The 11,405-nt window shown below is 43.1% G+C and overlaps 1 protein-coding gene across 1 annotated transcript in view; it reads right to left on the bottom strand.

Moving 5' to 3' along the window:
* Positions 1 to 1,178: 1,178 nt before the first annotated feature.
* LOC310792165 (kinesin-associated protein 3-like) overlaps positions 1,179 to 11,405 on the bottom strand; it is a 30,501-nt gene continuing 20,274 nt past the window's right edge. Inside the window, exons 14-20 of the mRNA XM_083653888.1 lie at positions 11,059 to 11,224; positions 8,721 to 8,846; positions 7,573 to 7,671; positions 5,214 to 5,299; positions 4,395 to 4,551; positions 1,669 to 1,753; positions 1,179 to 1,448 (exon numbers count right to left, since the gene is read on the bottom strand). Of these exons, the coding sequence (XP_083510014.1) occupies positions 1,346 to 1,448; positions 1,669 to 1,753; positions 4,395 to 4,551; positions 5,214 to 5,299; positions 7,573 to 7,671; positions 8,721 to 8,846; positions 11,059 to 11,224 (822 nt within the window). The 3' untranslated portion in view covers positions 1,179 to 1,345. The remainder of the gene's footprint in view (positions 1,449 to 1,668; positions 1,754 to 4,394; positions 4,552 to 5,213; positions 5,300 to 7,572; positions 7,672 to 8,720; positions 8,847 to 11,058; positions 11,225 to 11,405) is intronic.

Raw genomic sequence — 11,405 nt, 5'->3', positions numbered from 1 at the left:
GTAGAAGGAGTCGAACCTCCCATCACTAACGGAGACGTGAACCATCGCACGGCGCATGCGTGTAAATCTGACTGGCACACAATCCGATATATGAGATTCCAGTCTCCATCGATCGGTGCAACAACTTGAGCCTTTTCGTCTGTGACAGTTTTCTGTTTCTCACATAAGTAAACCTGACGATTGACTCCCCCCCCCCCTCTACGAACAGTGAAGTGGACCGTTTTCCCTGCTATCGATTCTTACCATGACTGCACTTTAGAAGATCAATATTGCTCATGAGATAACATGCAAACTTGAAAGAAATTGAATTTAGAACTCAGTGTTTCTTTCCTAGTTTTTCAGAAAAGAATTGAACAGACAGAAAAACAAATTTGCTAAATGTTGTGATTTCCTCTCTACCATACATTCCTACATGTTTTAACGCCTCAGAGCTGAATATTAATGCTACGCCATATTAAGACAAAACTCTGCTTCCTCTGTTGTTTTACTCTGCATTTCTACCCTTCCAGAACAAGACTGCCATCACACCGGTGCTCCGTTACCTCTACAGCTATAAGAGCATTTATAAACACCATCTTATAACCACTCTCCATTCAGAGTATTCTGTGACATCACCACACGGCCATCTTGGTAGGACGATAACAGGTGATCACAAGTGATTACAATCAAATGACAAAAAACAGCCAATGAGCTGTGTGTATTTTAAAGCACCATGTGACATGTGACATCATGGGAATACTATGAATAAGCACTAGTAAGGATGGGAATGTTCTGTGATGTCATCAATCATAACATAAGAGGTTCTAGCAGTGGGAAATGAACCTATATAGACAATAGCAATGGGCATGCAGTATGTGTTAGGCTAGGGATAGAGCTGAACAGTCACGTGACATGTTTTGCCCCGGAAGTGAGTTTCCCCATTCATTTTCTCCATAGACATTTCCAAAAATCCTTATAGAACGAGTTTTAAGACTGGCTGCAAGCCAAGCCGTGACCTACTGAATCATGAGTGAACATAAAACATTTCAGTTGGAGCAACAAAAAAACAAAAACAAACAAAAACATTGGGGGGGGGGAATTAATAAAAAAAAAAAATCTGCGTCTTTATTTTTTGTTTTTGCTCCAACTGAAATGTTTTATGGTCACTCACAATTCAGTAGGTCACGGGGTGGCTTGGTTCCAGCCTTAAAACTCGTTAAATAAGCCCCTCCCCGCTTTCCCCAGAAATGTCTATGGAGAAAATGAATGGGGAAACTCACTTCCGGGGCAAGAAATGTCATGTGACTGTTCAGCTCTATTGGGGACTGTAAATCAACAGAATGTCCGAAAGCAAACAGATGTGTGTCTATGTATACTGATAGTAGGGTTGTTCATCGGGTCTGAAGCCATAGGCGGTGGCTGGTCGTCCAGGAGATGAGCTGGTCTGGTCGAAGACATCGCTGCAGTCTCTGGAAAACAAAGGCCACTAAATGAGAGCCAGGCTCAATTGAAAAAGACTGGTTATTGCCTCCGCCGTGGTATGTTTCCGGTGCCGTTTGTCAGCAGAATTCAGAAAAAGCGAATGGTCCAATTGTCATGAACCTTTGTGGAAGGATGTAGCATGGGCCGAGGATGAACTTTGGATTGTCTTTGGCAGAGAGGTCTGCGCTCTGCTGTGTGCTAACTCACCCAGAATGATGCGAGTCTCCATTCTGAGGCTGCAGGTCACGGAAGAAATCTGGACTGACTGAGCCATCAGCAGGAGTTATACCATCTATAGACACACGCGCGCACACACACACACACGCACGCACACACGCACACACACACGCACACACACACACACACACACACACACACACACACACACACACACACACACACACACACACACACACACACACACACAAAGTACATGGTACATGGTACATGGTACACAGAAATACAAGCAAACAAGCAGTACTTTTATATTTTCAGTCAACTGAAGTGAAGTTGCCTTGGGGATTTTAGCCGAGCATGTCACAAGGTTTTGCTGCCAGTTGTGAACATAAAAAAAAGTTGTAATGTCGGACCTGCAAAGACTTCTACTGTAACGTCATTTTGTAATCGTTCTTCTGTTTTAGACCTGGAAGTAGATTACTCCTACCTTTATAATTTTTAGACTTGCCAAAAAGCTGTTTTCAAGCAAAACAAACAAACTGTTATAAAGTTTTAATATTTTTTCGGATGACAACGTAACATTCCAAATATGTGACCAGTTTATCAGAATAACGCCTATTTGGAATTTTTTAACAAGCAGCGAGGACTGAGAGTGCTGGCTGTGTGACCAGTCAGACTAGCTAGTATCTGTCAACCCCTACTCAATGCCCCTACTGTAGTGGCAGTGAGAAAACACTGTTGACGTGCTAATTGCAAGTGCAACGTTAAATGCCGACCGGGTACAGCCATCGGCTCCTCGCAGCAGTAACGCTATCAGCATGTAACTGAAGTTGGTCGCAGTGTAGCTGCTGAATGTTGCCAAACTTCATCCATAGTTTACAGTTTACAATGCAACCGGCCGGCTCACGCTGAACCGGAAGAACAAATACAATTGCGTCCGACACGGAAGAGAAAAAGTGGGCGTGGCAACATAAGGTGAATAGAACAGATGTGCTGTGTGTGTGTACCTGCACTATAGAACAGATGTGCTGTGTGTGTGTGTACCTGCACTATAGAACAGATGTGCTGTGTGTGTGTACCTGCACTATAGAACAGATGTGCTGTGTGTGTGTACCTGCACTAGGGATGTCAATTTTCGGTTAATTTCACTTTCGATTAACCGACGCTAATAATCGATTAAAGGGCCCATATTTTGCTAATATAATTTATTATTATTTTATTGTTGGCCTCCAGTAGAGTAACTTATTGCATCATTCATAGTTTAAAAAAATCAGTTTATCTTGTACTGGCTCTCACTGCCCCCTTCAGTTCACCCTCTGTCTGAAACGCTTTGTTTTAGGTCCTGTCCCTTTAAGAACCCCCACCCTCCGTAATACTCAAGGCGGGCAGCGGGGTGAAAGTTTGTTTGCGCAAACCTCTGCTCAGACAGAACCCGGACCCCACGTTGAGAACCACTGCAAACCACAATCATGCAGAGAGGGAGAGAGGGAGAGAGGCAGAGAGAGAGAGGGAGAGAGAGGGAGAGGGAGACGGAGGGGACGCTGTGTTTGGCTGGAGCAAACACAGCGTCCTCACTCCTCACAGCCTCTCAAAGTCGAGGAGTGACGATTTCTTTGGTGTGCCGTTTTCCTCCAAGCAGCCTGACGCTGATTTCCCCCCTCTAAACAGAGCTCGATTTAAGTTGTTATTTCGGTCTTTTTCAAAATTATTTTTTCATTTTGTAGTAGTAATGGTGCATATTTATCGAAGCAGTGTTTTTATTCCAACATGAACCAATAGTATGTTTAATACTAGATTGAAATGCAGCAGTCTACTGGCATGTCAGAACAGGGAAGGGAGGGGCAGGGCGCTCGCGCCGCGGGCCCGGGCTAAGCTTGGCAAAGTTGGCATCACCATGGTAACAAGTCCTACTGACGTCACTAGAACTATGGTTCTCGCACAAAATCGGCATAAATCCATGTCATCTCGTCTACGAGAGTTCATGGGCGAGAGGGGGGGTTCATGGGGGTAACATTAAAACACTTTCACATATTTATTTGAAGCTTAGCCCATGTTTAATATGACCATCCAAGATTGTAACAACATATATATGATACAAAATTAAGAAATGCATAATATGGCCCCTTTAACCTATCGGTTAATTCATAATTTTTTAATATTAAAAAAAAAAAAAATTTTTTTTTTTTTTTGTCTATTTACTCAATGAACTCATGCCCAAACAAGGCGTGTCTATTTAGATGCTGAAATGTTAATGCTTTTTGTGTTAGAATTTCTAACACAAAAAGCATTAACAAGCATTAACAAAAAGCATCAACATTTCAACACAAATTCTTTTTGTGTTAGAATTTCTAACACAAAAAGCATTAACATTTCAGCATCTAAATAGACACGCCTTGTTTGGGCATGAGCTCATTGAGTAAATAGACCAAAAAATAATAACCATTTAATATTAACTGATAGACCGACAGCAATAACCGAACAACGACGTTAGCGACGGTTAATCGATTAACGGTTAACCGTTGACATCCCTAACCTGCACTATAGAACAGATGTGCTGTGTGTGTGTGTACCTGCACTATAGAACAGATGTGCTGTGTGTGTGTACCTGCACTATAGAACAGATGTGCTGTGTGTGTGTGTACCTGCACTATAGAACAGATGTGCTGTGTGTGTGTGTACCTGCACTATAGAACAGATGTGCTGTGTGTATGTGTGTGTGTGTGTGTGTGTGTGTGTGTGTGTGTGTGTGTGTGTACCTGCACTATAGAACAGATCGGTCCTGTCATTGTCATTGTCATAGAGATATGGCTCGGCCTCGTCGGCTTGGCGACTCTCCACCATCTCCAACCATTGGTTGTTATGGAAACGGAACTTCTCTGACTGAATCTTCCTCCCCCACTCCTCGTCATACTCCTGGAAGAGTGAGAGAAAGGAGGAACGTCAGTAAACTAACACAGAGGTGCTACATGTATGTTATGGTGACCAACACAACATTAGCGGTCGGCGATATGGCCCTAAAATAATATCACAATATTTCAGGGTGTTTCTTGACAATGACAAAATACACCAACAATATATATATATATTATTAATTTCAATAACATACAATTGCAACAAAATAAGTGTTGTAGGTTTACATGTCTTCAAATATGACCGTGGTGTGTTGTAACCACTTCCACATTACTGAAGTCACTTCCCTTTTGGAAATGAACTCTTCCACCGTGGAGGCCCACTTTCAACCAGGCTTTTTGTTGCTGTGTGTACGTACATCAATGGCGCAATGCAATTGTGCTACATCATTACATCAACAAGTGGGAATATTGCCATTATCACAATATCACCATATGACGATATAAATATGAATTGTAACAATATATTGATAACAATAAGATATATGGCACACCACTACAAAATATAGAACAAAACAGTTACAGTATGGCTGTGATGCTCTGCAGCAGGTGACCGGGTGAGATATCATCAAACACACTTACACACTCTCTCCCTCACGCTTGCTGACGTATTACCAGGACGATGATTATTATGCGTATATATGCGTGTGTGCATGCGTTACTTACAGCGATTATATCGAGCGTGTTGTCGCAGACCTTCCTGATCTCGGTGTTCTTGTCGTGCATCAGATCTATCAGGTAGGCTGGAGCCTCTGGGGGGAGAGGGTTAGGGAAATAGCAGAAACACACAGCACTGATTTTGGAAACTTAAAAGACATTTTGCGGCAGTGAGCTGAGGCGGTGAGCGAGTTTATATATTGTAATATTATACAACAATTCAAGGATATTGGGAGGATTTGACTTACTACTTACAACCTGCCTTAAAGGAGAATTTCGTTTTTTTTTTAACCTGGACCCCTCTCCTCACATTAATTATGATCTGACGACTCACCCAGTGATCTCCGCAGTGTTTCTGGCCGTCCTACGCATTGTTTTGAGATCAATACTCTCCAATCCAGTCGTAAAATAGAGCTCCGTGGGGGCCAAGTAGTTGGCCAGCCGGCAGGAAAGTATGACGAGACTTGGTGACCGAGATCACGAATGAGGTAATTTGATCCCTGGGAGACTCCAGGAAACAGCCCCGGGGGAAATATCAGTCTGGTGGTTGTTGAGGGATGAGATTATGACGATATGTGGCGAAAACGGGAATAAAACTGGCTATTTAGATGCAGGAAAGACAGGCTGCCACTTGCCCCCCACGGAGCTCTATTTTACGACTGGATTGGAGAGTATTGATCTCAAAACAACGCGTAGGACGGCCAGAAACGCTGCAGAGATCACTGGGTGAGTCGTCAGATCATAATTAATGTGAGGAGAGGGGTCCAGGTAAAAAAAAAACGAAATTCTCCTTTAACTCACTGCACACCAGCGTAATTTTTTTTTCCAGTTTCCAGCCACTGCCTTTGATCATTTTCACTAATCTTTCAAGACCCACAGAATATCTTGTTATATGAATATTGAATATGTAAACACTGAATATCCCAAAAGACAGAAGAGAGCCTCTACTTTCATAGAGGGGAAAAATATTCTAGCTTCATCTGTTCTTTTGTTATCAACACTTGTATGTAGGTCGTGTTCATCAAAAACATCCGTCTGTCTCACAAAAAGCAGAGAAAAATGCATTTTTGTAAATGATAGTCAGGTTCACAGCACGGGTCCTGAACCGAATAGAAATGTATCTGAGGGCGGATAGTGACAGGCGCTACACCGAACTATGCAACCCATAGGATTTGGTTTCGCTTTCGGCCAAACACGCCTGCAGGTTTCCCCGTAACACCGGTGCGTGAAGGAAAGTCAGCCCACTCTCAGGAGAGGAGAGGCGGGGAGGCGCTCTCGTGGTCGTCAGTGTCTGGAGGTCTGGGGCTCATCTGCCAGCGTGAGAGAGAGAGCTGACCAACTGGATTACTAAACTACCAGAGCGCAGAAGTGACTTGTGTACGTTTGCCAGCGCCTGGTGGGAAAAATCCTTCAGGTTTGATTGACAGGCCGTCCTGCTGTCATGGAGTCCGTGTTCTCACTCAGCGCGTCGGGTCGGTCAGAACTGCCGTGCCAACGCTTTGAGCGGCAAGCCTGGAGCTTTTTTCTGATGGGGATTGTTGCTTTCGCTCTGCTTCCTGGTTTTGCCGGTCCATCACCGCCCTGTCTTTGTAATTCAGGAAGTGTTGTAGTGTTTCACAAGGTGAGTAAGATTCCATCGTATGACAGTGAAAACACAGATTGCCGTGGAGTCACGTGATTGGCGGGGAAGCGGTGTCTCGGAAAATGGCAGGAAAGGAGTCAAGGAGCTGCTCCCCTAAAATAATTTCATTCGTCTAACTTTCAATGGAGGGTTGTAGTGTCCTGTTATGCTGTGAATCTGTTTCAGAGGCTTTTTCACCCTGACAACAACAAACAGGGAGGCAAACACCGGCTACGCGCCATTTTCAAATGTCAAGATTTTGTATATCGGCACAAAATACCTGCTATCGGCACCATTGATTTAAAATAGCAGTATTCAACCCTATCGGTCGAACCCTAGGTTAAGGCACAGGGATGCGATAGTGAAAAAGGTGACAGATACCAGGGCAGACACAAAATCATTCACTTCAGTGCCCTATTTTGGGACTGTCTGTCAGTGAGTGTGATGATAAACTAAGGCATATATGTTTGTAGAACCCTGGGAATGAAAGGTGTTCTAACAGTTTGTTCAAAAGATTGAAATATTGTATTATTACTAATATAATATACATAATGCATTTTTTAAATGATATTTGCATTTAAAATGTATGGATAAAATGTTTTAATTTGTGATCAAGGGGCTTGTGTACATAAAGCAGTTATATAATTAATTCAGTCCTTGTGCAAAGTCTATATTATATTATTTATGTTTATATTCTACACCAAGAGTGAAGTGGGGGTTGAACAGGGTGCACTGTGGGGAGGATACGGGTGTCTTTGATGATGACATCGCGCGTGGCCTGGTGAAATACCATCTGGTAGAAGACGTAGACGATCTGACACACAAACTCATCGTCCTCCTGTTGGGCTACATGCAAGAAACACAAAATACACAGAGAGGGAGTGAGGAATTTATCGTGAGATTCGAGCCCCAATCCAAAAATAATTTCAGGTCTCAAGGCAATAAAAACTTCAAAATATGAAAAGAGTGTGTACCGTATATACTTTTCATATTCGATGTATTCATGAGGAGATCGTACACACACACACACACACCTTGCAAGGCAGCTGGATTCACGCGAGATCATGAGATCAGATCACACGACAAAACAAAACCATTTGGCAGCATCAGGTTAAAGGGCAGTTTAGAGTCCGGCGATTTATCATAGCCCGACGGGCATCGCTGAACGTGACGTCCATTCCAGTATCGCTCAACGCTGATTTTGGACGCTGACGCTCGTAAAAAGTATAAACACCTAGAGCGCATCGCAGAGGCGCAGAGCAGGATGTGTTGTGATATTTTCACATGGATTAATGCCGACACGGACGGACAGACAGAGAAGCTGCCAGTCAAGTCAGTCACGTTACCATTTTGATTGCAACATTACAAAACTGTCTATCTGCTTGCTAACATGCTGTATGATTATCCATGCTAACGATGTGGTAGCTGTTACTTACCGTCTGTTGAGAATGTCCGCTTTCCAGGCATTTGCCTTTTTAACAGCATCTTTATAATCTGCTCGGTCGTTAGCCCAAAGGCTCGGGAACCGTGTCCTTGTGTTTATTAAGTTTTCAACAAATATGTGATCTTCTTCCATTGTTAACTCAACTAGCTAGCTAACTAGTGGCTTCAGAAACTGCAGTAGGAGAGAAACAAATTATGGTTGTCATGACAACGAAGCTAACGATGGGGTCAAAGTTGAATCCAGATGAAGTCTTGACGATGGTCGCAACGTTCATCACAACGATGGGATATCGCCCCGTCGCGGGAAGTATAAACATTTGTCGTTATCACCGACGATGGAATGTGATCATGGTCGGTCACAACGACCATAAATCGCTGGACTCTAAACTGCCCTTAACACACACACACACACACACAGCATGTTGAACAACTAAAGGGTGTCTCTGTGCTACCGTTTAGTAGCTCTATGATGGCAGGAATGATGCCAGATTTGGCCAGCATGGCGGCACAGGCGTCGTCCATGGAAACCGTTCCGATCATTATCACCACCTCTAGGATGAGGTCATCCTCTGCTGAGCCTGACACACAAACACGGTCAAAACTCCATTAGATGAAACATACTGTATAAGGAAATTACACCACTAAACAGGAAGTGACATTAACGCTCGCCCGCTTGCCTGGGGCAAGTAAACACTGTGTTCAGGGCAACTGGAATGCCTTATGCAGTTGGCCGATCGGGCAAGTGAAAGATAAATGTGAACATAACTGTATAACTGAAGCGGAGCTTTTCCAGCTCAGCTGCGTGCGTCTTTTCAAGTGACGGGAGGCGGTTAGGGTCAAAAGGGGGTAATGTGATTCAATTGTGCCGTCTTGACTGAACAACCATCTTTTTTGCCTTAATGGTCAAATGTTTCTCCAACCACCTAAAACGTGCCAAGTGCCAGGCAGAAAAATACACTGAAACAAACGACGAAACAGCAGTGGTGTTTTGTTTCACCTGCGGGGAGTTCCTGAAGATTGTTAAGTTAAGTTGAAATGAAATTATCTTACCAGGAAATTATGAATATTATTATATTATTTTAAATTATTAATTATTTCCTATGCTCATTTAGCCTATTATTAAATTTTACTATGTACATATCGTCGCTGTCGGGGCAGGACCTCGAATATATTTTATTTTTTGTCATAAATCAATGCCACTGGTCAGCCTTCACGTCTCTGTGTGGGTTTTACAAAATGTAACCAATGGAAAAGCATTAAAACGATCTTGTGAGTAATTCTCGTAACGCCATTCGCCCTCAATCAAACCTCGAAATTCCTCCCTACCTCTGTCTGTACCTCCCCAGCGAGGAGGACACTATACTCAGAAAAGACACACAGGAAGACAGGCTGTGCATTTCTGATATAGTTTTGTTTAATTCTGGCTTCCTCAGATGTAAATAGATCAATTCAATGTTTTTGAGTTATCCCTAGGCTGCAAACTTGTTTTTAAACTATGCAAATCGAAGTGGTTTCTGACGAGAATAATGTTACGTTAGTGAGATTCCTCTCATCCCCATGATAGAGCTCCTCTCTCGGCCATGGGAGAGTGGGAACTCCGCTGCTGCTCCGTGTGCTCCAGAAGGGAGGCGGCCATAGAGACACTGCGGAGCGCGTCATCATTCAGAAACCACGCCCAAAACGGGGGGAAACAGAAACCCCCCTCCAATCCTGGCGTTCTCCTATGTCACGTGCATGGTCGCGTGTTGCACACAAAGATCGTATATACGGACGCTGAACACTCCAACTTACTTCCTTGACAGCTAGATCCACATTTTTTTTCTCACCAATTCTCAATGGCTTCCTTGTTTGGCTCGGGAGTACAAAAAAACTTTAACTGGCGATTTTTTACATTTGTTGTCTACGCAGCCCAACACGCAACAGCTTTTAGCTTAATGTTGTTTAATTTAAGGAAAATGACGCTGGTGTGTGGAAATGAACGGAGCGATTTCCCCCGTGATGGGCGTGGCCTATTTCATGCAGTGTCTCTATGCGCGGCTGCTCGGCCAGGAGAGAGTGCCTCCAACTCAGACTGACAACATAAACAACATAATTTTAGCTTATTCAGGTCAGATATTAATAATGTAATGACACATCCAGCAGGAAACCAACTTTGACGACGTGGTGTTCAGTATTTTAAGAGCACATGGCTTTTTCAACTTCCTGAAAAGTTGCTGTTTTGGAGATTTGAGTTTTCGCCCCGACAGCGACGATATACTGTGTATACAGTTGTCAATGCCATTATCAGCATGTGGTTACAGGTTTTGCCCACTAGAGGGCATTTCAACATTACAAACAGCTAAGTAATAATATGCACAACATGAATGAACAAGTAGCTGTTGTAATGAAGTAGATGCAGTCCTAAAGTCATGTCATGTGACTCAAACTGCAACAAAAAATATATATATATTTTTTTTTACGGCGGTTCAATTAAGACCATTAACGCCAAAAACACATATTTATCTTTTTAGTTTTAGCCATAAAATTCAAAGCCATATAATTGTTACTGTTAATTGTATGTTTTGAATGTTGGATTATAATAATTGCACAAATCCCCGTTAGTTTTATTTATTTTTTAATAGGCTTACATTTTCCATTTCGGACAAGTTTGGTTATCGGGCAAGTAAACCATCTCGCTAAAAAAGCTTAACGTCAAGCCCTGACTAAACAACTGACGAACTGCTAAATAGATCACCATTAATCGTTTGAGCTTGTCTGATTCGAACAGCAGGCCAGGGAGCAGAGTCTTACTTGGTTTGAGTCGGTCTTTGAGGTAGGGTACCAGGTTGTACTCTTTCAGCACCAACTCCCAGTCCAGGTCGGGGATGGTGAGGTTGGCCAGCGTTCCCAGACACTCCACAACAAACTCTTCCTCTTCCTCCGCACTGATCTGAGCTGCCAAGTCACCGACATAGTCCTGATAGAGAGAGAGAAAGAGAGAGGGAGGGATGATTTAAGCCATGGAACACTAAAAATTATTTAATTGAAACTTTTCATAACATCTATGAAAAGGGGTTTGGTGGGTGGAATTTAGTGCTGCACGATTAATCGAATCGCAATCGCAATCGCGATGTCAGCACGTGCGATTACATAACCGC

The sequence above is a fragment of the Poromitra crassiceps genome (assembly GCF_964638095.1).
Source record: "Poromitra crassiceps genome assembly, chromosome: 17".
Lineage (NCBI taxonomy): Eukaryota > Metazoa > Chordata > Actinopteri > Beryciformes > Melamphaidae > Poromitra > Poromitra crassiceps.
This window is presented reverse-complemented; position numbering and strand designations above follow the sequence as displayed.